The sequence below is a fragment of the Corvus kubaryi genome, unplaced genomic scaffold (assembly GCF_017639235.1).
Source record: "Corvus kubaryi isolate FWS band 111438036 unplaced genomic scaffold, C.kubaryi_AGA036_p1.0 37395, whole genome shotgun sequence".
Classification (NCBI taxonomy): Eukaryota; Metazoa; Chordata; class Aves; order Passeriformes; family Corvidae; genus Corvus; species Corvus kubaryi.
In genome coordinates, this window is record NW_024581134.1 from 3,306,568 (window position 1) to 3,333,922 (window position 27,355).

A 27,355-nucleotide genomic window follows, 5' to 3' on the forward strand; every position below is an offset into this window, starting at 1 on the left:
CTCAGTAGTGCTGATTTTTCTATTTCAACTGACTGTGAAACCAGAGAACAGCTCTGAATTCTTGTCCACACTGAAATGGACTGGAAACTAAACAATCTGATAAATATTTATGCAGCAAGGCAGCTATGACAACCAGAAGAGATGGAATACTTTTAAAAGACTTTTATCGTGCTCAGTGCCATTTACTACTAAAATCAGATATTTAAACCAACCTGTTACACAACAGCAGAGGCATCTCATGAAAAAGTTAAATATTTATTTCTAACTGTTAAATAGCTCCAAAGAATGAAAATTATTCCCTAGAGGAAAACAATTACATTTATTGAACAAACACTTCCTAAAAAGTACATAACCTCTTTGCGAACAAGAAGGAGATCCTGGTTTCTTTTCCACTGCTCCCATGACCCTGTGCCTTCCCAGAGCTAACAGCCTCTCATTCAGCAGAACATTTCCAAGAGAGGGTGCTTTCCTTTTTTGTAGTTGTGGCTGTCATTATTCTTCATTTGGAATAAATCCTTTTGCTCTGTCCAGCTTGTCCAGAACCTCACTATAGAGGCCAACCATCTGGAGAATACGAGCACCATAGTTGTCAACAAGGATGGATAAAAATATATCATTTAACTAAGTGACAGAGAACAGAACCAAGGGAATAGGTGGGAGACTACCGCCAGCTTCTAAACCTAAAATTTCAGACTGATGTAAAGATTTTTGGCCCAGGTTTAAATACCATGGTTTAGAAAAAAACAGATCGGTGCAACCTCACAAAAACGGTTTTATTTACACTGTTATAAAGCATAGTTTATATCTGAGTCTTATATCCATACATAAACCTATTCACCAAATCACAGACACTGGGAATTGAGGGTGGAAGAGACTTCTTATTGTCAGCACTTATTGTCTTAACTGATGGATTTTCAATGGTGTAAGAGTTACAGCCAATCCCTTGACTGCTCAGCTTGTGCACAAGAGAATGAATGGTGACACCAGCCACACTGCACTGGGCTGCAATCTAGAGAGGAACAGCAGCCAAAAGCTGCAGAAAGAAGCTTGTGACAGAGTAAGAAAAAGTGTCACTGCAAAGTGTCACCTACAAAGGTACTAGCCTGGAAATTTCTCCCTCATAGGAAGTGGCTAAGCTACACCTGATAAGGTGAGCTTTAGTGATTTTCTTCACACCATCTTAAACCCTGTTTGTAAGACATTAGATTATACTAGAAACCAAGTTTGGAAGTATTCATGTAACAGCTGATTTAAGTAAACTGGTACAGCACCTTGGCTTTAGTTAAAGTGGGCAAAGATCCAGGGCTCTCCCGTGGCCACAAACAGTCAGAAGTTTATTTCCAGTCACCCATTTGCATCATCCTTCCAGTAAAAGAATGCTACATTATTCTTTCCATTGGCTATCAAAACTTTTCTGGCCCCACTTTGAAAAAATCTTTTAGTATCAGGCTCCCCCAAAATATTTAGGTACCACGATTCTCCTGAAACTCTAAAAATCATCAGCTGTGGTTTCTTCACCCAGATCCACATCTCAAATTCAGGGCAGACATCCAATCCCATATCCTCATATCCCCCTGTGTACACTTACATGGCCTTCATAGCTTTTCTTCAGAGATCCTAAGTGATTGAGGAAACGCATTCCCAATCCACACCACTGCTCAGCTTCCTTGTATTTACCAACAGTGTACTGAAATATTCCTGTATTCCAGGCTCTTGTCATCAACCAAAGGATTTCCATCTCTGGGTAAGCATCCTGAGGTAGCAAACAAGCAGCAGCAGTTCATCAGAAAATAGAATCTTCACTTTAAAACTGTCAAGTCAAGAGTGTTTTAGAGTTTAGTTTTAGTGTGGGAAAACTGTTGAGTTTTTTCCTCCTAAGCAAAGGGAGGAAAAGCCCTTACAAAATCCAAGGAAATTTGTAATACAGTCCTAATTATCCAAGAGACATTTCTCTGGAGGTCATTTCAGTGTATCTTTTATTGAAGAAGTCTTAGCAGCTCCACATATAACACTATGTAATGTTCATTTTACTAATGATTCTCAGTCTAATGAGAACTTTTTTCAAATGTGCTCAGGATCATCTCCCAATCTTTTGGTTTCCTGTTCAACTTACTGTGCTGCTGACTACACTCAGAGCATCTTCAAAGTAATCCCACACCTCCTGCAGCACACAGGTATCCAGGTCTGTTAATCCAGTTGGCAAAGAAATGTTAATCAAACTGTGTAAGCATTTACTGAGGATTGAAAGAGAGCAAAAGAGGAAACATTAAATACCACATGCACAAACAGTTGGTTTTTAGTATCAGGAGCACACTGAGTTATGCCTCTATGATTGTCAGACAGACATGTCTACCTTGGTGCTTACTACACTCATATTCCTGTAGCAGAAACATGCATTTTCATATATCAGATCTTATTCATACAAACTATGCAAAAACAGAGCCAAGAGCAATTAGTACTTAATTATCTTCATTGCTGGTCTCTACAGTAACACAGAAGGAAAACCACAGTATTTCCCAGGGTGCTACACATGACAGCAAGAAAAAAGTACCTTTCCTAACTTCACCAACAAGAGCTACGTAGGCAGCATCCTCAGAAAATCAGTAGCAAATACAGGGTTCTGAAAACAGCTCCTTCTCAGTGTGAAGTGAGAAAGGCAATATCAACAGTTGCCTTTGCCAAGTGCTTACTTCAAGGAACTTGGAAAGGATAAGTAACACATAAATATGCTAAATAAATCATGTATGTACTATGGCATTGGATCACTACCTTACAGCTCATGGCTTTCTTCTCAACCCTTAATTTCTCCTCAGTGTCTTGGAAATATCCACTATAAACACTGCAGAGCAACAATTTGAAATGAACACCTTCCTCACAAGAAACAACCAGAGACCTCTTCTGGATCCAATTTTCATTTTCCTTCCTCAATTGATTAATTTATTGGAAACAAGGCTGTGCCAGAAAATAAGCCAAGTAAACAAACTGCAGTTAAAATATCTATTATTAGACAAGTACATTGGTTGGCCAGCAAGAAGTGGAACCTTGAATTTAAACTAAAATCCACTTTTTTTTTTCAAATTGCAGGCTTTATTCCCTGTCAGCCTTTCCAGTCACAGGCTCATGGCAAAGCTACGTGATAATACTAACCTAAATTTTACAGCATCAATGACAGCCTGCTTTCTGTGAAGGTTTAGTGCACTCTTGAGAGCTTTCTTACACAGTACAGGATACCGAGCTGGAGATTCCATTGCTAATGCTTCAAAGTAAAAGAAAATAGAGAAGAATAAAAAGATAAATTACTGAAGTCAGACTTCAATCTCATAGGTCACTAAAATAAACTACAGCATGTTTGCAGATCCCTTGTGAAAAACAACTGAAAAGAGATTTGCTTAATGCCTGGGTTGGTTACAAGCTAGTGCTTCTCTCCCTTTTTCTTACCAAGGACATCATCAACGAGGATGAGGAAGAAGCACAGAAAGCTTCATAATTCACTGCTGTTTATCTCCAGTGCAGTAATACAAAAATATTGTGGTGGGGGGCCCTGTCTAAAGAGTTTTGTTTCTCCCCTTGAACACGAAAATCCAGATGGAAACCTTATGCAGGAGCAGGATTTCAGAATGGTGTCTCCAGGCACTGGAGCATATTCCCTCAGGGCAAGGAGAACAGAAGGTGTTTATGCAATCCTACAGGACACCCTCCAAAGACTTGGCAATTCTAAATGCTCCTCATTTTTCTTGGATCCTGCTCTAGATTCTCAAGCATATTTTCATGGCTAGGACTTTGTGATGAAAATATGGCACAGTGTAGAGAAGTGCTATTTACAAACTGACTATACAAACTTTAAGTTGAAACTTAACATTATCTTAGTGGCTTAAATATACTGAAAGTATCTATCCAAAGTCCACAGCCCAAAACTTCTGCACTGGAGCATGAATCAGTGAGGGTCATTCTCTGGCCTTTGCCAGTCTGGAGCTTGTAAAAGTTTATCTGAAAAATCCTTTCCAGACTCACAAGATATATGAGTGTCTCAGGATCTAGAAATGGAAGGATATGGCAATTTTCTGGTTCATCATCTATGTCATCTGGTATTTCAAAACACAGCTTTTCTAATGTTGCTGAGATCCTAAGCATCTTTGCTCCAGGACAAAATATATATGGTTAGATCCATTTTCTGCATGTTGTACAATACATGATAATCCTAGTCACCTCAAAAGAACAGGAAAGAGAAATGAAAGCTTTTTTTTTTTTTTGTGACTTGGAAGATCTATAAAAGTCCTTACATGCAATGATTTCAAGTGTCTTGATCTCTATTTGTGGTTGCTCCCAAACTGATTCCATAAGATTGTGAAGTGTTGGATCATTCAGTTTGGATCTTGCTTCAAATTCATAAAGCAGTAACAATGTGTCTGTTGGGTCTTTAGCAAAATCTCCTACAAAAGAGACAGGATCACCTGTACATAATGATGAATTTTCTCAAAGCCACAGGGTGTACTATAAGGTATAAATTTTGCTTCCAAGAGGCAGGAAAACCATCAAGGCACTCAGACTTAACAGTAGAGCAAGTGAATTTGCCATTCAAGGAATACCTAATGGAATTTTTCTACCTATATCCTACCAAAAAAGTGAACCGTGAATCTGCCAGGCTAACAGTCACTTAACACCTCAGCTTTTATCATAGCATCTATCTGCTCCAGTAATCTCCATCTGAGACAGCAATTCCACATGCTCTGTATTTTTCATTAATATTGTGACTAAGAGTTACATGTGCTGAAAACACACACTTTGTAGCTTACCTGTTAATTTCAGAACCTTCCATATCTCCTTGCATGTCTGAAGATGTTGAAGGGCCTGACTAAAAAGCTCCGTCTATTTTACAGAATTAAATAAGTTATTTTGGTCATAGTTTTAAAAGCAAAAGGAATAATTATGTCAGAACTAACTGTAAAATAAATTAAGAATCAGCCTAGTTAGTAAATCACCTATATCAGTTAGTGGGTTTTGGGGTTTTTTTTTCTCTTTTCCAAAGACCTCCACATCGCAGACAAAGCCACTTCCCACTGAACATTTCATTGGCCCAGAAAGAACCATCCATGTTCCTATGGGACATAACTGTTTTAGCTCCCAAGCACAAAATAGTGCTATTGAGACTGACAAACCACTTAATGCCACAACACAAATTGCTGTGCATTGCCCTCCACAGAATTTTCTACAATCGCTCTATACCAGACTTCTGTAGTTCCTTCACAACCACTGTGTGTTTTCCTTAATCTCCTTACCACAGTAAGCACAATGCCCTCTTCCTCCCCCCCACCATAAATAGATATATGCATAAAAACAAACAAAAAAAAAAATGGTGAGCTTTATCACAACCACAGTGGTAACTACTTTCAGCAACAGCAGTAACTGTCTTTCTGACTAACCCACATTTAGCAGCAGACTCCTTACAATATATCTATTGTAGATTGAAATTCCTCTAAGAGAAGATATTGCCATGACCCTTTACTGATACAAACCCATTCAAATACACTGAAGTCAACAGAACTTAATTTACAGAAATCCAACATTTACAATTGTCTGGAAAGGTGCATCAATTCTAAGTAACTATGAAATATTCCCTTGCTTACACTCTCAATATCCCATTCTGAGTAAAAAAACTAAGACTTCAAAATCAAAAGGAAGAAAATGCTACACTGGTACATTCAGAAATAGTTAACAGGCTTTGCCTTACCTGTTCTGAAGGTGTTACTTGTTGTCTCCCCATTTCCAGATCAACTGCAGCTGCCATTAACAAGCATGTCTTCTGAGCAATCAGAACAGCTTTGTCAGAGGGACAAAACTGGGACAACTGACACCAAAAATAGGAAAAAGTAATGAGAATTTCGCCTATATCAAGCAATTTGCTTGTGAACAGATAATTGCTGACCCTCCTCTATGACACTTGCAGGAACCAGTCATGAGTAGTATATATATTCATATTGTAATTTTACTTGTACAATTACGCAAAAGGATCATTTAAATATAAAGTGTAAAGCTGAGTTGGAGCCCGCTCTCTACAAACATATACAAAACTGACAGTGTTGGTAGAAGTTCTGCATAAAGATTAGGACTCAAGTACTTAACATGTTTTTATTAATGATACAGTTTCCAAACATCAGAATCCATTTATTTTAGAAACTTCTCATTGAAGTCTTAAGTTTATTACATCCTTAAGAAACAGAATGTAAAGTATGACAATAATGCACACATTTTGTTTTACAAGTCAATCTCCTTGTGACAAAAATGCTCCAGCTTCAGAGCATACAAGCATGTCTCCATGGAGATACCCAAACCATGGATGTGACTTCTAAAAGAACTAGACAGATGAAAATATTCCTCAATCAGACACACTATTTGCAAGAGTAAATACCTTGAAAGACAGTACAAAAAAATCCCTCATCTTTTCAGGGCTGTCCTTGAACTGTACAGCTAAGTTCCAAGCTAACGAAGACATAAAGATAGAGAATAGAATAAAAATCTGCACTGCTATATGTGTGCCCATCTAATCTCTAGCAATAAGCAGTTCACGTTCTACAATTCTATTTCTGAATCAATGTCACCAACAGCTCATTTAACAACAGCAAGAAATACTGTTCCTAGTGATTTATTAAAATAGCTTATTCATGCTTTCAAATTTTGCCTTGATGATTTCATCACAAACAAGAACCCTTTCTAGCACACACCCTGCCCTCAAAAAGCATGAGCTGGGACAAGCATTTTCTTATATTAGTTAACAAAGCTAGAATATGAGTGGAAGTGTTGAACAGTATTCCCAAGACAAACAAAATAGAAAAAGGAAAAAAAAACCCTACAACATCTTGAACCATTCTTCATTTTACCCCAGAAAGGTCAAGTAAGTGGCAATTAAGCACACAATTCTGAGTGCTAAATGGATGAGCATCTAAAGGCAAATAAATTATTTATGTATGAGAGCTTGACCCAATTAAATGTTTAGATTCTACAGCAACTTTCACATTAATTTATTCTATAGGACATGTTTTTGTAGTCTCTGAATTGTTTATCCTGTGAGTGAGAATGCTGCCTTTGAAAGGTCATGAATCCATTCATTCTCATGTCACTGTATTTGACCTCTGCTGCTTCTCCTCCCCCTCCCTTGCTACTCTTTACTGGAGCACGGTTACATTGTGAGGATGTGTGCAAAAGCAGATGTCTTCTGATATTGACTGCACCTGTTTCTCTCCTGTATGCTCTGACAGAAGCATGAATCTGAAAAATTGGTTCAACCTGTTACCCTACGCATATATTTTTATTTATAGACAAGCAAATGAACTAATCCTTTAGCAAAACAGTGTAACAAAGACTACAAAATGAGGATCCAGAGACAACACTATGAAGAATGCTTAGGGCAGCCCCATGGGAGCTGCATTTCCCACTAGAAACCACTTTATCTGTGATAATATTTGCTGTTTAGATTTCACAGTCTGTAGTTCAAGGCAAACTCCAGGGCTGCTGATTTAAAAGGACTAAAAAAGACAGAGGAGATTCAGTTTAGATTTTGAGAGTGCAACCTACCAACTTTCCTAAACCAGTGAGCTTCAAGGATCCTCATGTCCCCTGTAAATTCTTCTTCTGTGAAAGACTCAGCAAGTTTCTTGTGAGCTGCAGAAAACATAATTCAATACAAAAGTACCACTTTCACAGCAGATTAAAAACATTTCCAAGTCTAATCCCTACACTACAAAACAGATGTTTCCAAAAGTCCCATGTAATTCCTGATGAAGACTTATTCTCACAACTTAAATCTAATATTCTTCAGGAGAAAGCCCTATAAAAAACAACACAAGGTGCTCTCAAACAGTATTTTAGAGAAGATGCCAACAAGTACTGCCTCTTCTAAGTTTACTGACACTGAAGTCTAAAGCATAGGAGTTTTACTTAATTTCACAAGAAGGGGGTTTAAATTTAATTACAAGTTTGAGGTCTTCCTTCTAGGAACCTTTTATTGATTTAATTCTACTCTTAAATCTATTCTACTTCAGCAGTACTGCAAGTTTTTGATAGCAAAGACCTGTAGCACTGAGATCCAACTTCACAATACTATTGACTCTCCAGCTTTCGCTTTTATTGATTTCACTGGGAATTTGAGAGCCTGGACTGAAACAAGGAGTCTAAATATTTCATTGGTATGGATCTAATCATATCATAAAATGTTCACATACAGAAGAACTCCAGAAAATGCAAATAAAACAAAAACATACCCAAGTTCAAGTAAGTCACTATTGAGTTGATATCTTCATCTCTAGAATGGAGAAAAAATTTAGTTTTAGAAAATTGATTAATTTTTTTTCAACAGAATGCATTATTTATGTTGGAATATATTTTCCCAGTTATGGATAGATCCACTCTTCTCACTCAGAACTTCTCAAAGATATCCCACAAGAGTCAAAGTTACAGAGATTGCTTCACTCACAACCTCTATTAAAAATACCTAACAGGTATATGCATTAATAAAAGAAGAAGGCAAAGAACAAATATTTAAAGAAAAGTTTATACAAGTCGAAAATATGTTCCTATGTGATGCCATTAGGCCAAGCTAGGAAGTCATCTGGGTGGACTTTTACTAGCATAAAAAATAATCTCTTGATTACTCTGCAAGAAAAAAAGCCCAGAAAGAAAACATTACACAATTTGAACAACATATCCACCATGAGAAAATGGTTTTTCAAGCAGACCCACCTTTTCTCTGCATTTTCTGCCATGACTTTTGACAACATCAGACGGACCAAACATCTAAATATGAGAAAAATAAGCAATGAAGAAACAAGATTTTTTTTTCAATGGTGTACTTTGCCCTAATTTTCCTGAAAGAATCCCACTTTTCTTCTTTATTCTTGTTCTTGTAATTATATTGAATTCTTACTTTAAGGCTGCAAACAGTTGTCGGCAGTCTTGTAAATGTTCAGACAAATACTCCAAAGCCTTGATAGCCACAATTTGTTGGTCATTCTGAAAAGAATTAAAACATGTTTTGTATATACTGCACTACCTCAGTTACCACAAAAAACCCCAAACCAAAACAACAACAAAAACCCAAACAAAAACAAACCCCAAAGCAACCACATATTCTAAGTCTGTGCAGTCTAGTAGCAGGAAAATGAACAAATGCACAGAATTGCCTGAGAGTGCAGAGAAAGCTCTAAGGAGAGATCATATGATTCCCTGCACAAAGAGCCCGTGGTAAGAGCAGGACTAGTACAGGTTGGTAAGGCTTTCATGCCTCACAGGGCTAGGAACAAAGCCCTAATAGCCTGAAATGCAATCAGCCAGTTCAGACATCGCTCAGGCCACCAACCAAGAGGCAAGCAGGAGGGGCAAAGGACTTTCATCATTGATTTATGTGTATTTTATACACAGGTTCCCCCTCTCACACCAAAGATCAAATCCCAGAGGCAGAAGAAGATGTAACTTTTTGCTAAGGAGAATTTTACAGAAATACACAATGTAATATCCAGATGCCAACATTCGTAACTCAGAAATCTTTATTTTCCTGTCAAAATTTTAAAAGATACCGCTTATTTCTACATGAAATTAATTTCTACTTTCCATTACCCAACACATTTGAGCAAGACCTTTGTTGTGGAAGCATGAAATACTAAGAAATCCATGAAATACAGAGAAATATTAAAACTAGGCTAGGTTAAAGATGTTACAGCTGTCCTACTTCTATCAATAAAGGAAAGTAAAGACAACATTATCTGCTCTACCTCTAAAGCAATTTGGGCAGCTAAACTCAAGAGGTTGCTGCCTGTATTTTTATCCACTCTCAGCTTGCCTTCATGTTCTGATGGCTTTTCTGCTAGCTTCCCCATTTCAATAACAGCTTCCACAGCTGAAAGAGACAGAGGGAAAAAACAACATTTTTATAGAAGCAATTGGAAGGTGGAAAATTCTACTGTTTCAATGATTTATGAAAGGCTGTAAGGTTTTTTTTAATGAAAAGCCAAGACAAGAAAACCTGACAATACCAGCACTTCTCCCCAGATATGCATTTCTGCCTAGGGAGGTGCCAAAATGCTTTCCAGGCTACTAATCTAAGGAAACAAAGATGCCATACAAATGATGCTCATCTCACATCCTTAATTTTGTTCTGCTAAGTAACCGTTTGTTACCAAAGACAGAATACTTTCTCTAATACATTGTCTGGGCATCTTTCCAAGCTCCCACATCTTGGCTTATGCTAAGGGTGGCACTGCTTTTATGTTCACACTGTGCTGTGTTTCCCACTCTATATTATGTGAGCAAATTATGCTGTCAATAAAAGTTGTATTGAGAATAATTAAATGGCAGAGAACTCATTGGAAAATAAGCTCTGCACATTACTCTGTATTCTAAGTAACTATAGACTGTATTTCTCAATTTTCATTACTTGAGCTAAGATCCTCATTAAAATATGAAACAGCAGAACTCATTATAAAGAAGAAAGAGGCTACAGAGATACAACATTCTCTAAGTCATCTCAATAATTCATGCATTTTTTTGGTAACTTCAGGCTCCATTTGTCCAGAGAAATTAAGAGCAGCAATAATGGTTCCCTTAAGGTTCATATTGTATATGCATACAAAAAAGCAGAGAGTGATTCTCACCCTGGGATGCTACTATAGCTTCTGCCCAAGGGAAGATTATCCTCCCCAGCCACAGGCTCCACCCAAACAAAATCAAATACAGCAATGGACTCAGCATATTACATACTGTGTGCAAAAAAAAAATCCCACTTTTACAACTTAAATCTACAGCCTGACATTTTCAATGACTTTAGAGACCCTTTTTCTAGCTACCCTCTACTGTGTCTTTCCCAAGATGAACAGTCCAAAGCTGCTTAGTATTTTTTAATATATTTGGCACTTCTGCTCCTTGTAGTGGACCCTTTAACTTTCAAGTTCTACCTTTATCAGTATCGTTCTCCATCACTGCAATCTTATAGACACTGAATTTAGTAAAGATGCTGTTTGGATCACACCTCTCTGCTTGTTTAACTGCCTCTTTAGCCTATTCACAGAAGAGATTAAAGGAAATCAGTAAAACATCACCTTGAAATTAGTATATAATTTGCAATAGAAGAGAGATAAAAAGATACACAAAATGTTAATGGTTACTTATAGAATAACTCAAGATGTTTGACAGGGCAACATCTGCCCTTGAAACAAAAGTGGTGAGACCAGAAGAAAGCACCAAAGGCTGACCAGAAATGAAAGAGGAAATTCCTCAAAAATAAAAGCAATGCAAATAAATACATAAGTATGTCTATATATGCATTAAATATACCTTGTCAAGTTGTTTCAGATGAAGATAGCAAGAAGCCATGTTTCTCTGCAGCTTAGCCAAGTTCTGATCTATCTGCCCAGGTGTATAAAAGCTGACTGAATAATTGTACCAGTGAAGGGCTTCAGAATAGCTTTTCTCCTAGAAAATATAAAAACAAAACAAAACCCAAAAAAACATGACCATATTTGGATGATTAAACTGCCTATGTCTTCCCAATTTTTTTTTTTTCTCAAAAAGGTCACAGCAAATGAAAGATTTAGATAGTCAAGTATATTCCAGTGTAACCTTCAGGTTGTGCCAGGTGCAGAATCCAGCACTTGCCTTTGTTAGATTTCATACAGTTGGTGAGTGCCCAGCCCTCTAATTTACCCACACACTTTGAGAGACACTATGCAAAGCTGAACTGAAATCCAAAGAGGTGACATCAACTGGCTTCAGCTGATCAACGAGGTGGGTGACCTTGTCCCAAAAGGAAATCAAGTTTGACAAGCAGGACTTCCCCCTCATGGACTAGCGCTGGCTGTGACCAAGGACTGCATTGTCCTTCAGGTGTTTTTCAATAACTCCCAGAATAATCTCCATAATTTTACCAGGCACTGAAGTGAGACTGACAGGCCTGTAGTTTCCAGGGCTGTCCTTCTTGCCCTTCTTGAAAATTGGGATAACTTTTGCCAGCTTGCAGCCAACTGGGACCTCTCCAGATTCCCAAGATCATTCAAAAATCATTGAGAGGCCTCACACCTGCCAGTTCTTTGAGTACTCTTGGATGAATCTCTTCAGGCCCCATAGCCATGTAGGAACCAGCTGGAACAGGAATTCTGGCATTAACTGTTCCCATGCACAAGCCTTAAGATGAGGCTACCTGAAACTGGATTTTATAACTGAAAACAGCACCCAGATGGATGAAAATAAAACTAGTGCCAGCTGGAACAAGGCTCTTAGTAACAGTTTGCACTCTAACCAAAAATAGACATATCAAAGAGGTCAGGAAAAGATTTTCATTTTCACTGACATAAATGAGAACACTACTATTTGGTCCCAAACCTCATAACGTTTGGCAGCTCTGTCCCACAAGATGATGTGCAGCTGATTCAAGGCTTCAGGCAGCAGCTGTTTCCCAGTATAATGACCTGAAAAGATACTGCAAATCATCACTTTACAAAGCACACTGAGAAGCATCTAAGAACTATCCCATAGCCTGCAACAAAAAACAGGGACACAGCAATAGCTTCAGCTAGGAGCCAGAGTTTCATATCCTGTTTATGGAAAAAAAAAAAAAAACAAGCCAACCAATCAACCAACCAAAACCCAAAAAAACCCAGTGGGTAAGAGAAAAATATTTTCATGCTTGAACAATGTAAATGTAGCTCTTGCTCCTAGCTAGATGCAACATGAAATAGGATTTGTTTTACAGCAGATCTGATAGTCAGAAAGTACTGCAAGTGCTACAGGTCCAACAGACCTGAAAAACAAATTGTTATCCAGCTGCTCCAACAAGGATATGCAACCTGTCTTATACTGACAAACAAAAATAAATTGGGCTGGATGGACAAAGTATTAACATTACACAGAACTCCTGGTTAATGTTTCTAATCCCACATGTATCAGTCACACACAGTCTACACTAAGAAGGAGGAATTGCTCTAGCAAATGAATTTAACCCTGAGTTTGATCATGACTGTCATTCAATACGGAAGTTGAGAGTTGCCAAGTAAAAGAAACATAATGGAAAACAGACACAGAGAAAGAAATATGAGAATAAGCAAAAAAAGTGAAAATTAGAATGCAAGACCTTAGCCAGCTACCTCCAGCTTTCAGTAAACAGCAGTAAAAGATGGATACAGACCTATAATAACTTCTTCAATCTTTTGCTTAGCGAGCAGCTCCCTCTTATTCTTCAACAGGAACTCGATGTGGAGCAGGGTAATTTTTCCAAGGTCAGGTGAAGATTCAAATCGTTCAGGAACAGATTTCAGAAAATCAAAACCAACTGATTCCCTATTCACAGAGATGCATTTTTAAGAGGCTGCACCAGAAGAGCTGTTAATTTTCCATTCTAGAGATTAACATATTCACACCATACAGCATGTTTGTCATTCAATCACACCGACAGAACGAATCAAGGTATGAATTTGTTACAGTTCATCTATTCAATGGCAGCTTCCTCTTACCACATGCTTGTTCCACTGTACTCATAAGAGTTTATTCTTCACATTTGCTTCAAGATACAAGCATATACATATATAATCATGACAGAGCACTTAACAGGGCAAAATGTCATGCCTCAATTTATTTTGCAGTAACTTGTTATCCTTCTACTGTTTTTCCCAAGAATGATTCTAGGACTCCGAAGTCATTCTGATGGTTGGTTAAAAGAAAGATGTCAGTCTGATGATTCCAGACATATATTAAAACTACATAAGGAATCATAATCACTCCAAAGTAGGGCTATAGCACTGCATATTGCCACTACACTTATTTCACACCCTGTTCTGTTGCTGCCACAATCAGTTTCTCCTCGCTATAGAAGACAGGCTCCCTCTCAAAACCATTTACCTCACCTCCGTGAGCTTTTATTTGAAATAAAGTATCATTGTATAATAGATGTTCTTTGCTTATAAAGCAAAGAACAAAATTGTGTTTACCCCACTTAGTGATGCTTTCATACCTTCCATGCTCCAGCAGCAGCTTGGCAGTATTCAAACAGAAGTCTAAAGACATCTCAAGGTGCATGAATTCTGCAAGAGCTAGACAGAACACAAAGCACTTGAGATTATATAATCAACTTAGACACTTAATTGCTCAATTTACCACTTATCTCTTACAGCTTCTTTGAAAGACAGAAACAAAACTGAAAAAAAATACCAGCTGCCATATAATAGATCTACAACAAAAGGAAGAATGTCTATTGTGTTTTGACTTTCCTTTCACTGTACAGCTAATGCAGTACTACAGAAAGGTGACATACTGATAGCCCTGGAATTCTAGTCCTCTGCCTCTTTAAACAGGAACAGCATAGGCATTAGTAGAACAATCTTTTGCCTCAAGCTGCCTTCTATCAAAATGTCTCATCCTTATCCAACAGGAACAACCTAACACCGAGGCTGGTGCTCAGGCTGTGTGAGGTATCATATTGCAATGGGAACTACTTCAGCGTAACGCCCTCAGCATCAGCTGTGGGTGATAAACAGGTATCAGTTTTACACCACTCAGATAAAGTTTTTAAATTGTTACTTTGTGCTGAACGGTTAATAACAACATAGCTACATTTATAGCTTGCATGAGATCAGAGAAGGAATACACAGGGACAAGACTGTAACAGCTGTTAAAAGAAGCATTTCTAAGGCAGCTGATACAAGTGCACAACATAAGATTTTAGTGAAACGCTTAAAACTTAGCAGGACTCTTCACTCCAAAGACAGAGAATTGCAGTTCATGGACACAACACTTTTCTGCCAGCCATACAAGAAAAGATACATCCATTCATTAGTAAACTTGCTTGAAAAACTGACTGGAGGCTTAGTGTTATTAAATAATAGCTGAGTGTGTTTTGATAGGCAACTCTATGGTTTCACAATTCAAACTGCAGAACACAAGTCAGCTACTGTATGTTTATTTGAAACTGTAAGTTTCAAATAACTGGCTGCTTGAAATCTGGCTGAAATTCCCCAGGAGCAATGTGGAGTTACCATTTCTGCTAGTCTGGCAGCATTCAAATCACTCAGCCCTCTGCAAGAAATTCCTCATCACATCCTACATTTCTCGAATTATTCATTACACATCTGATGCTTTCCACCCACAAAGAGTACAAAGCCTCTCTTCCTTAAGATTTCATTATTTATGAAAATCAATTTCTCTGACACATTCATTATCCTTTCTCTGTTAAAGTCTCCCCAAAAACTTTCTTATCCTCTCATTTCATAGCAGAATCAGTTCTGTTTAAGTGATAAATGTGAGGAATAAGGAGAAAAGAGTTTATTTATTATCTTATAATACAGCTTTATAACAACACACTGATCAGCACGTGATATCTGCCAGTCAAAATCTGCAAAATCCCACACAGAGAACAGCAATGCTTCACCAGCCTTTGTTCTGTGCTGGCTGTGTAAGAGTCAATGCACCTTCACTGAGTAACCTAATGCATATGTCTAAATAAACTGTAGCTTTACACTGCTGTATTTTCACTGTCTTCATTCTAAACAGCCCTCAGAGTCTTCCCCCTACCCTATTTGCAGCAAGGCAAATTAGCATCTGGGTAACTCCTCTATGAACACTGAGTACAATGTCTCACACTTCAAAACCAAAATGACATTTAGTTAATGCAGATTCTGCCAAAAACACAAGAAATGATTGTTTTTCTATGTACAACACAGGCAGTCTCCTTGGATATGGAGTAATATGACCTCACTATGAAACCTAGAGAGAGCTGTGATACCTGAGTTGATATCTTCATCTGATGCTCCACTTTTAAGAAGGATTTTAACTTTCAAGAAAAACCCTGCTGGATGCAAATTCTCCTGCACAATGAAAAGCAATACATTAGCTGGACAGCTCTTTGTAGAACACAGATCCTGTGAGAGTGCAGCACATTCATAATACAAACAAATATTAAGAAATCACATATTCCCCACCGTAATCTTCAGTTCCATTTTAATGACTGAAACAAGTGGTAGGCAACTTATGCAATAATTTCTTCCCAAATGCAATGTGCATCTTTATTATTTATTCTTACACTGCCAAAGGACCACAAGGATAATGAAAGCAAAAGATGTAAAATTCTCATTTTGCTGTGGCCCATTTTTGATACTTTTAAATAGAAGCTGAACATTACTGAATGATAGAAACATTTCCTGCTTTTCTATGTGTGAATTGGCTGGATTAATCTAAAATTAATATGAGCAGATTCAAAGTAGTTTATAAAAAGAAATTTAGGGGGCAACAACAGTGGGAGCAATTGTAAATAATGAAGACTGTATACTAAAGCTCTCAATAAGTGCATATTTCAGGTTCTAGAATAAACATTTTCTTCTGGGTTTCCATAACCTCACACAATATCAAAATGTGCATTATCAAAAATTATGATAAAAACACTTTCTGCCTCAAAAAGCTTTGCAAAAGTAAACAACAAAGAGGACAAAAGGCTTAGATACTGTAGTAGCACATCATTTGCATGACTATACACTGCCTTTTATCCTGAGCTCTTGAGCATATGCATCATGATCTGTCTGTAATTCAGGCAGCACGCAGAAACTGAATTTCAGCTTCCATTTAAAACAAAATTTTATACTTAAAACTTGTTTTATACAAAACAGAAAATGGATTTTTTTAAATGATCAACCGAAGAGAAATAGGAATTCTTCAGATTTCATTTACTCCACACTAACCGGAAAAGACAGAACAACAAAATTAATTCAAGTCTTTGTATGGGAAACAGATGGTGCAGGACCAAGAGACCTCTCTGTAATGACTGCTTAGAGGTATATGAACTTCCTTCAGGGTCGTTGGTATGTTTATACACCTCATTCTTTAGGTCTGCTCACGTGCCTCTGCCCCGGGTGTTGCTTTGGGGATCCCCCAGATAATGAGGTAATGGAAATAATTTTACTCTTTGTGTTTTAGCTGTGGGTTTGTGGTTGTCCCAGCTGCCTGCCTGTATCAACTCACATGTCAGAGAAATTTTAGTCACACCATCATCAAAGGACCTTACTACTCACAAATAGCACGCAGGAGGACAGCTCTACTTCTACATGCAAAAGAGTATTTTTCTACACAAAAAAAAAAAAAAAAGCTGGGAACACCAAAACATCCTTAGGAGCATGAAAACATAAAGCACACACACCTCAATCCATTGTCAGGGGTAACACACACCAGTGATTAATGTGATCTATATTATTATGTCAATAAATGCTTGAGTTTCATCTATTGCAATCTATAAATAGAGCAAAAATTACTACCTGATTTGCCAAGCTTATGGCTTTCAATGCCTTGTCCAGGTACAGACTGCAATCCCACTCAAAATAGGTCGTGGCTAACAATCGCAGCACTTTAGCCTGGAAACAAAAAAACAGCCACAAATGAACATACAGATGAGCACAAAAGACTTAAATTCTAAGGTCCTGAAAAATAAAAGCTCTTTGAGTCAAAAAAATGCCTGCCTGGTATCAGACATAAAAAGTGATTGCTCATTTCTGAAACATATCCAGGCTCGAAGCAATGCAGTACACACAGGACACAAATCTACTAGAATTCAGAGAAAAGCAGAAGGGTAGCAAGGAAAATCAGATAACTGGGAAAAAAAATGAAAGAAGAAATTGAAATAACAGGAGGCAAACACTTCACAGAGGAAAACAAACGAACAAAACAAACAGGACAAAGACCAACATGATGATGGACTTCAAATATATAAATTATTTACATAAAGAGGAAGAGATTAAAATCTTCATATCCGCAGTTGGAATTAAAAGAATAAACAGACTTCTGAATGAGACAGAGAAACATCTATCAGAAATGACATAGCTGTAGCTGATGATGTATTCAAAGAGAAGGGGAATGAAAGAAGAGATGGCCTTTCAGGATCTACTTCAGCCTTACTTTCTACACTTTGATTTCTGTGAAATAGTAGAATCAAATGTGATTTATGGGTGCTCATCAGTGACTGATGCTCATAACAACTGAACTTGAAACTCTGCCAAACTTCATAGCAGACTACTGAAAAGGAGACCAAGACATCACAGGGCAGGGCTGCACAGAAGAGGCTGATAATACACTGGAGTCAGTTCAACAAAATCCTCCAATTTGTAAATAGAAATTTCTCTATTTCTTACCTGCATTTCTTTGCCAACAGAATATTTCATGTCCATCTTCCCAATGTCATAACTCTGGCTATCAATGATAAATGAAAGTTAGAATTAAACAGGATGACAGAGATAAATTTAGTATTCTGATACATGCAAAGTTCCTATCCTTTCCCACTTCCTAAGCAGTTAGAAACCACATAAATCACACAAACTAATCTCAGTAGTCACTTTTACTACAGAACAGAAAGTTTTGGTTTCTTTCTGCCCTTACATTAAAAATTGTACTCAATCCCTTTCTTCAACCTGTTGCAGTACATTCTGTAACATCTTCTATCCAAACATTTCATTAGGTTTTATCAATTTAAACTATAGAGATTTTGAAGAAGCAAGTGTTTCCAATCTCACCTGACATATAATACAGTAATACACAAAATCTATACATGACTGTTCTCTAGATCACAGCACATCAATAGCAGAGACAGAACCTGGAACCTGTGATTCCCCGTTCTTCTTCTAAAAGTTAAATGGCAGAACAAAGAACTACCCAGGAGAAAACACAGTGATAATTCCACAAAACCAGATTTGATTACAAATGCTGTGAATGAAGAACTGTTAGAAAGAAAAACAGTAAGTGGGCTCTTGTTTTCTAAGCTAATATATTCTTAGACCGGGGAAATCTTACCCCACTAGATGGAGCCACACTCTTTCTCCAGATTATTATGTGCACTTTGCAAAGCTTTATTTCCCCCTCAAATTCTGTCATCAGGGCTCGGTATTTCATTTTCCACAATAATAAAATATAAAATAATCAACAAAGCACCAGCTGTAACTAATCCTAAGCATTTCTACAAATCCTCTTTGACAACATATATGATCATAATGATTTTGAATTTGATCTGTTGCCCTTCATTTTCTTCTAATTATTTAAAAGAACAAGAAGACAGAAACACAAATTTTCTGCACTGAGGCCATGACCATGGCATGAGGATACTCTTCCTCATAGTCTACATTTTCTCACCCTTAATAGTACCACAATAGTTATTTGGATTCTACCCGAACAGTCTCTAACCATTCCTTTTTCACCTTGATGTTTGTGCCTTTCATCAGTCAAGGACTCTTCAGAAAACTAATCTCTTTGGAGGAAGTGCTAGGGAGAGAATTGGCAAGAACCATTGGAAGGTGACTTTCATTCTAATGGCATGAAAATTCATGTGGGAAAGAGACACAGATTTTAGGCAATAGTGTACAACCATCAAAAAGTATCTGCTCAGCTAATTTGGTTCAGCTAAAATCTTGTATTCTCACATTTTTAATGAGGCCTCTACTTTCCCTTGCTCCCCCCTCTCCTTCAAACACATTTTTGTATCTCAAAAGAAGGGGGTTGTTTTATTTGGTTTTTGCACATTACCTGAGCCAGAAGGAGCTCTGTTCATACCTCTTCCATTCATAGGTTTCCACTCCAAAATTGTAACAGAGGATTGACAGGTAACAGGTCTGCAATAAAAGATTCCTGCTTCTATAATGTTCTTGTAAAACATCATTAGATCTGTAGCACTCCAGTCTCAGATTCCTTAAAATGCATTTTGCTTTCAAGATATACCCACTGTTATCACTCCTGGCCTTTTGCAAGGGGATACTGAAGATGACTAAAACTGAATCATTAATTCAGTGGAAAAGGGAAGTATCATTAATCAGTCCAGGACACAAAAAACAGCAGGATTCTTGAAACATAGGAGGAACACGGAGTTCCTCAATAAATCACACTGAAAGCACTAGAACTGTGTAAATTATACAATAAAAATTAAAATTTGAGAGGAAAAACTGTAATACTATAACCTCATTTTTTTTAAATAACAAAGAAGTTTTACATAATTAAGTGAAGAGGACTCTACCTGTTCCATGATAGGCTTCTTCACAGCATGTCTCTTTGGGGTTAAAAAAGGATTACAAGTTTTAGGAGAAAACTGCTTTTGAATGCTTGGTTATTCAGAGCTTTATCAGCCAGCCCTGACAACATCTGCTCATAACAACTTGCCTTTCTTTTGAAATGGTTTGCAGCTGTCATATGCCATCCAAAGAAGAGACAAAAAAGTCATTTTATATGCTAGCAGGCTGCCAATATTTACATCCATTTTGCCTCTGCAGTATCTTTTTTTCCCAAATATAAATGATGCTTTTGGCAATTGACTGCAGATTCCAAATTCTCAGACAAAAATGAGAAAGGCAGCACGTCTTGCTTCAGTTGTTTTGGGTTTTTTTTTGCAATCCAGAGGCAAAAGCACAGACTAGGTATATGCACAAACACAAAAAAGATCACTCTCAGATGTGAAGCCTTATTTTTCACAGGTTCATTTGTGAAGGTTTTCTTTCCAGAAGAGAAAGTTTCCTGTTGTGAGCACTAGTCCATAGACTATCAATGACCCACAATCCTCTCCAGCTGATTTCTGGTATCACACAACACAACAATCTCCTTGTGATACTCTCCAGGGACTCTTTGGTACAATGGGAGCCTGGAAGAGTTTAGGATTGAGAGCTACCCAGCAGACCAAAAGTTTTGAATTCACTCAGCAATCAGTAGCTCTTTCCTTTTTCCTTGTTTTTTAAATGCCACTCTTTAAATCAGAAGTAAATTGTATCACTCTCTCATGACCAGAAGTCTTTACCTTGTCTGCATCAGTGCTCCTGGTTTGTAAAGAGCTTTCATCACAAGCAGTTTAATATTTAATGAAGGAGTTCAAGCGGAAACAATGAAATTAATTTAGAATTAAATGAGGAACAGGAATGCAAAGATCCCAGTGAACATTTTCAAAAAGCTCTGCTCTTATGATTCAAATCAAAGCTAGACCCCTGCAACTAACTTAGTCACTCAAATGCACTTGAACAAGGCCTGCAGATCACAAAAAGCAATGTAAAATCAGTTGGGAGTTTAATTGGTTAAAAACCTAAATAAACTCCAATCATATTTCCCATACTTTCCTTTCAGAATTTGCATCTGCCCCTTTGAATTTTATTACCTGTACCAGAGAGGAAGGACCAAAATGTTTCCTAAATACTGGGAAAACATGTAAGCAAATGAAAATAAATGTTGGGAAGTTTATTCTGATATAAAAATAACAGACTTTTATCTCTGCAAACAAAAAGCTAATCTGCATATGATAGTTTGTTTTCTCTGCAACACAAGAACTACAAAAACCACCATTTAGTGCAATGGTAAGCCTCCACTCATAGCTCTACAGTTCCATGAAGATTAGTACTGAAGGTAGTCTTAGACTTGCATATCAAAAACTTTGTAACTCAGCTCTTCTCTTGTCCCAACCATCCCCAAATGTTCACATGGGTACAAGATGCAATATACAAGATCAAGATGTAAAATGCAGCTGGATCTCTAGAAAGTAGGTGATATATTCAATTTAGAAATCTTTTTGCCTTGCTTGCTGAGTTGTCTTCTCATTGTTTAGGAAGAGTTTATCATTCTATTTCAAATGCTAATCTAAGAGAAGCAAGAAAAGAGTGCACTTTGAAAAAAAACCTGCTGTTTCCATGCAAAATTTTTAGCAACAAGATCTCAAAGAAGCAACCAACCACAGAAGAGATCTTCAGTTCAGAGTACTTTTCAAAATTTTATATGGCATATGTAATCTCTTAATATATAAAGAGGAAAGTAGGTTCTCAAAGTTTGCAATGATAAAGAAGGGATGATCTCACTTACTTCTTTTGGCAAATTCATCAGCATATCTTTGCAGCGCTGCGCGCACATCACTGCTTTCTGAAAATCCCCTTGAGCAACTGCCTGAGAAAGCAGCAGAGCATGCCAACAAACTGTTAGTGTGCAATCAGTCTAAAATTCACTAGAAACCTGACTCTAAAATAGAACAGGACTCGGGTTTTTCACATGCAATAAAGCTAGGTTTGGGATTAGAGATCTGTCCTTACAGTGCTACGACAATTCTGTATATTTCTACATATTGCCAGATGATAAAGACATCCAGAAAATCACTGCAGTCCTCAGGTAGTGTGCAAAGGCCAGAGATGCGGGACAAGATTATTCACATGTTAAGATGATACAACATTTCAGCAAAATTTATACCACCTCTCCTTTTGTCTCCATGATCATATTTAAAAATATTGGCCATTGCTTTGTCCTGTTTAGACTAGCTCCTGAGAATTTTGGAGATAACAGTTCCCCTCTAGATACTGAGGTCAGTGGTGTGATCAACAAATGCAGGAAATTACATTCTTTGTATTTGAACTCCTATGTCCGTAATACTCTGTAGGATTGATAAGAGTTCTCAGACACATCAGTCAGGCAAAACAATTCCTCTCAAAACTTAGAATTTCTAAATTACATACTTTAAATCACAGTTATTTGTCTTGTTCTCCAGTCAAGCACAGGACACTGTTGGAACTGACCCATTTATGATTCATACAGGAAGCTGTTTATTTTATAAACAGCCATGCTAGCCAAATCATAAAGCAACAAATCTGAACTAGAAGATATAAACAACACTGCAAAAATGACTGTGATAAATGAGGGAAATTAAAAATCATTAAATGATTGCAACACTGAATGCAAACACGAGATCTGCTATCTGACATCTAAGTGAAGGAAATCTATCCCCCAGCAAGTCCTCAATGCCAAGCATTCAGGTATCTAACAACTGGGTCAGAGTTTCCCTCTATACCCCTAGTGACTTATAAGGAAAATTGAGAACACATACAGATTCAGCTTGGTAAGAGAGTACTTTGAAAAGGCTCTTCTCCACATCAGCTCTGTGCACTTGAATATCTGCTTCACCCTCGCTGCCCTTCCGTAACTTTGCATACAGCTTTTCTACACTCTGGAAAACAAAGTGCAGGCATCACCCATGGAACTTACAAATAGATGTGTATGTAATAAATCAGAAGTGGAAAACAGCTTACACTCATGGCATTCTCTAGAAATCCATCTGCAAGACCAGCTTTTCCAATATCTATCCATCCTTTCCCAGTTTTCATAGACATCTGAAGGAGGAAACAGGGTAAATCTTTTGTGAAAATACAGTCACTTTCAAGAAAGGCAACATAAGATCTCATCTCATTGTTGCACTTATCTAACACAGCACAAGGGTATTTCAGCTCTGCAATTTCTGACCAGCAACTCTCACTTCTGAATGAAGCCCTGAACACTCAGAAGCAGCATAAGACTTATGGTGGCCTACTAGACAGTACTATAAGATTCTGAAATAAATGAATGTGCTGCTCCTATTTTACCCTATGAGAAGATGTGATGCTGACCACACTGTCCAGACATTCCTAACTCAAATGGCTCAGCAAGGTATCCCTGTAAAATACAGGTCCCACTTCACCATGTATTTTTTCTTAAAAAGGAAAAAATGGGATCATCAGTCTTATCTTTTCGTAAGTGATGAGAAGAGAGAGTCAGCAATACTCCTGCCAAATCACCAGCTATCCAGAACTAGACACGTATTTTACTCCCTTTCCAAAGAAAATGTAATAAGATTTGAAGACTTCCCTGGGGGATCAACTGCATTTCATTACTCACCCAAAATTAGCCTTACCAAAATCTGTCTTCGTATAGTTCCCTCCGGAGGATCGCTGCCTTCACAAAGGCAAATCAGTCTGCAGGCAACAAACCGTACTGCAAAAGAACAGTGCAGGCATTCAGAAGTTTCCTTTTCTCTACTTTTTTTTTTTTTTAAGAAAGTCAGGCCCTGCCATATCTGAAAGACTGTTCAGCATTCTAAATCACAAGAGAAAAATCTGAAAGCTTCAGGAGTTAAAGCAATCTGAATTTTAGCCAAGATGCTTTAAATTGCTTTTCAGGCAGTAAGAAAAAAAAGTAATATATTCTCATTAAAATACCTATTAAACAATTTAGAGAGAGTTTAAGTAAAATACATGTTATTCAAAGACTTAATTACATTGCAGGTGCTAACAGTAACATGTCTTGAGAGCCCCAAAATAGCCTTCAGCAAAATAAGGAAATGAAGTTTAATAATCTTTACAGTTTCAAAGTAAAAAGCAAAAATATTTTCAGGCCTTCCTTAGACATCAGGGATGGAAAAGACACCACTTAATGTATTTAAAACAGCCTCTCCCTGGCCCTTCAGCTGTGATCTGAGAACATCACACTCTATTTTGTCTCAACTTACCCTTTTCCCTTTACCTGATATAATTTATATGATGCAGATGATGCATAATTTTGACTACAATCCCTCAAGACAGGAATGTAGGCCTGACACTGCAATCCCACAGAACCACAGAAAGAACACATTGAGGGAAAAGACCACTTCTGCTTTCTCCCAGCCCTCCTCCTGGCCCAAGAGAACCCACCAGCTGTGCACCTGGTTAAAGCATGTCAGTAAAAAGAGGACTTCGAATGTTTCTGTATGTAAACATGGATGAGATTGTTTTTCTAATGTAACTATCTCACTTGATATAAATTAAGTGACCAACACTCTAAAATTTACATCTATGTTATTTCCATACATTTTTAGGTTAGAAGCACAGTATCAGAAGGCAAATTACAACTCCTTTGGTCACATCACCTCTTTACTGATGTTCTGGCATGAAAAGGAGGAGTGATAAGAATGCCTACACCGATTCTGTGTCACAAGAAGGTACCTATTACACCAGGATGCTTCTTCTTGAACTGTTTATACAAGCCCTGCTGTACATTCTTCTGTTTGTACCCATTACCTGCGAAGATCCAAACAAATCTACAGCACTACTTATGTACCTGTCAGCAGAGAGTGTTTGATTCCCATGCTACAGCACAAGGAACACATTTAGGAAGGTACAGAACATACGTACGTTTGGCTCTTTGCTCATCATCAATAACAGCACCCGTGTGTTTGGTCACAGTCCAGTTCCACAAGCTGACTGCACTCTCTTCAACCTGAAGAGGAGAATTCAATTCTGTTTAATTTTGTCCTGGATGTGGATCCCATTGAAATTTACTACTGGAAAAAGAAGCATCTTTCACGTGTTTCACAGGAATGGCCCCTTCTGATCTTTATGCAACTCCCTTTTACACCAGAGTCAAAGGTGTGAGTTTTCCATAAAATTCTCACAAGATCCCACAGGGACATGCTGGAGAGTGACCTGAAAACAGGCACACTGAATGGACCACGTGGCATTTCTTCAGCTAAAATCTGAAGGGGTTGGAAAAGAATCTTACCACGTTTGAGAATGTACCTGTAGTAAGGCTTCACCTCTTTTGCACATCAAAAAGAACACTAAGTAGCTTAATTGCTTTAAATACCTACACTGGGAAACTTCTGATATTAGCAAACAAAGAACAAAGGCTACTGACTATATACTCTTGTTAAAAAGATAAGGCACTACATAAAGGCAATAAGCTGCTTTAGCAACCCACCCTGAGGGGCTGCATTTTCCATCACTTTATTCCACTTTCCATGATAGATCTTGCCTACAAATACATTCTTGCCTATCTAGGAGAGAGTTCATAGCCTCTCTTACTGAAGTGGCCAGATTACAAATTAATGTTTTCTCCTTTCTTCAAAAATAGTTTAGCCCAGCTGATTCAGGAAGAACTGAAGGATAGCACTTTTATGCTCTTGTATTTCTTTACATACTGTACTAATCACACTTTCTGTTATGCTAACCTATCTTGCTCCTTGTTGCAAATTTAGGACTTCCGAAATCAGTGTGCCTTAGCTGATAACTGCTAATTAAATGTCTCTTGAAAATATAATTTTGGAGGAAAAAGTTGAACAATATCTCAGCTGGTCTTTTTTCTTATTTCAGATTCATGTATTACTCATCAGATTTCTTTTTGAAAAAGGACTTTTAAAGTAGATGTTTACTACTTTCTAAGTACTCCTCTAGGAGAAATAAACAGAAGGAAAAAACAAACATTATAAACAACCACCTGGTAAACTTCTATAAGGACTGAAAATGAGTACTTCCAACATAATATTGCATACTGGGTTTACCAGGCAGTTAAAATTACATGCTTGCTTGTTTTCTTCCTCAGGTATCTGCTGTCATTATGGAATCCACAGACAGGATGAGAAGGACCGCTCCTCTGATCCAGTACCAAACTCTTAATGTATCAGTGCTCTCTATTTCCATTTTTACTTGAAATTACAACTAGATACTACTAGTAATTTGAAATAATAAGTACCTTAACATCACCAGTAACCAGTAACTTTTCTCATTATTATCATAGAATGGTTTGGGTTGGAAGTGACCTTAAAGACCACCCAGTTCCAACCCCCTGCCACGGGCATGAATACCTTTCAGTATCCCAGGTTGCTCCAATCCACATCCAACCTGGCCTTGAATACTTCCAGGGATGGGGCAGCCACAGCTTCTCTGGGCAACATGTGTCAGTGTGTCCCCACCCTTACAGTCTTACCAATATCTAATCTAAATCAATCTCCTTTCAATGTGAAGCCATTTTCCCTTGCCCTGTCAATTCACACCCTTGTCCTAAGTCCCCCTCCAGCTCTCTCAGAACTCCTTTAGGCACTAGAAGGTCTCCCCAGAGCTTTGTCTTCTGGCTGAACTCAGTCTGTCTTTGCCAGGAAAGGTGCTCCTGCCCTTAAAATCACCTTCACGGCTTCCTCCAGCAAGTCCGCATCCTTCTGATGTTGGTGGCCCCAGATCTGGACACAGTATCCAGGTGGGGTCTCATGAAGAGCAGTCAGTGACACATATTTACATTTACGATCATCATTTCGCACTGACTTTTAAGAACACCATTTCCCACTTCATTTTGGACTTTCACGCTATTGGGGTAAACGACGAAGAAATGAACTGTTTTCTTTAACGTTTCAGTAGTGCTACACGTGCTTCACCGCAAAGGCTGGGAAGCAGCAGCAGCTGGTATTTACAGAGCTGCAGCACCAACCTGGGCCAGGGCTGTGGTGTATGAAGCACATGCACCCCCCATTTCTTCAGACGGGCTAGGAGCGGGGGGCTCTCCCTCTGCCGCCTTCCCATCCTCTTCAGAGATGCCCTCCGCCGCCTGGAACAGCTCCTCGGTGAGGGCGGCAATGCGGGACGGCGCCTCTTCCCTCAACAGCTCCCGCACCAGCGCTGTAAGACAGGAGGACAACGGGGCGTGACACAGAGCCCAACAACAGCCGCCAGCGGCGGCGCTTATCGGGAACGGAGGGCCCGCGGCACCTTCCACGGCCGCCACCCGCGGCCCCGCCATGGCCCCTCACAGGGAGCTCCGCGAGGGGCGCGGAACCGCGGGAGCAGCACCC

The 27,355-nt window shown here is 38.2% G+C and overlaps 1 protein-coding gene across 5 annotated transcripts; it reads right to left on the minus strand.

Annotated features, from left to right (window-relative positions):
- Positions 1 to 236: 236 nt before the first annotated feature.
- Positions 237 to 27,355, minus strand: TEX11 (testis expressed 11). Of its 5 annotated transcripts, XM_042040151.1 has the most exons (29): positions 27,273 to 27,353; positions 26,995 to 27,182; positions 24,930 to 25,014; positions 23,675 to 23,754; positions 23,037 to 23,117; positions 22,835 to 22,954; positions 21,826 to 21,906; positions 19,525 to 19,610; positions 18,144 to 18,201; positions 17,274 to 17,369; positions 15,755 to 15,836; positions 13,988 to 14,066; positions 13,166 to 13,317; positions 12,364 to 12,449; positions 11,320 to 11,457; positions 10,941 to 11,043; positions 9,762 to 9,886; positions 8,918 to 9,003; positions 8,734 to 8,787; positions 8,256 to 8,296; positions 7,570 to 7,656; positions 6,407 to 6,477; positions 5,729 to 5,845; positions 4,794 to 4,866; positions 4,281 to 4,430; positions 3,148 to 3,256; positions 2,114 to 2,234; positions 1,589 to 1,753; positions 237 to 564 (listed from the first exon to the last, which is right to left on the minus strand). In XM_042040151.1, exons 1-29 carry the CDS (start codon positions 27,301 to 27,303, stop codon positions 493 to 495), a joined length of 2,817 nt encoding a protein of 938 aa, XP_041896085.1. In that variant the 5' UTR covers positions 27,304 to 27,353; the 3' UTR covers positions 237 to 492. The 5 variants fall into 5 exon arrangements, with proteins under 5 accessions (XP_041896085.1, XP_041896084.1, XP_041896086.1 ...); XM_042040150.1 differs by having other exon boundaries at positions 26,995 to 27,355; XM_042040152.1 differs by lacking the exon at positions 4,281 to 4,430 and having other exon boundaries at positions 26,995 to 27,353.

Excerpts from the sequence above, each read along its gene's own strand:
- TEX11 (XM_042040150.1), bottom strand. The coding sequence starts at position 27,303 with ATGGCGGGGCCGCGGGTGGCGGCCGTGGAAGGTGCCGCGGGCCCTCCG. Across the intron at positions 15,837-17,273 it reads CCATAAGCTTGGCAAATCAG|GAGAATTTGCATCCAGCAGG; the intron begins GTAGTAATTTTT and ends TTCATTGTGCAG. Across the intron at positions 565-1,588 it reads AGAAAAGCTATGAAGGCCAT|ATGGTTGGCCTCTATAGTGA; the intron begins GTAAGTGTACAC and ends CGTATTCTCCAG.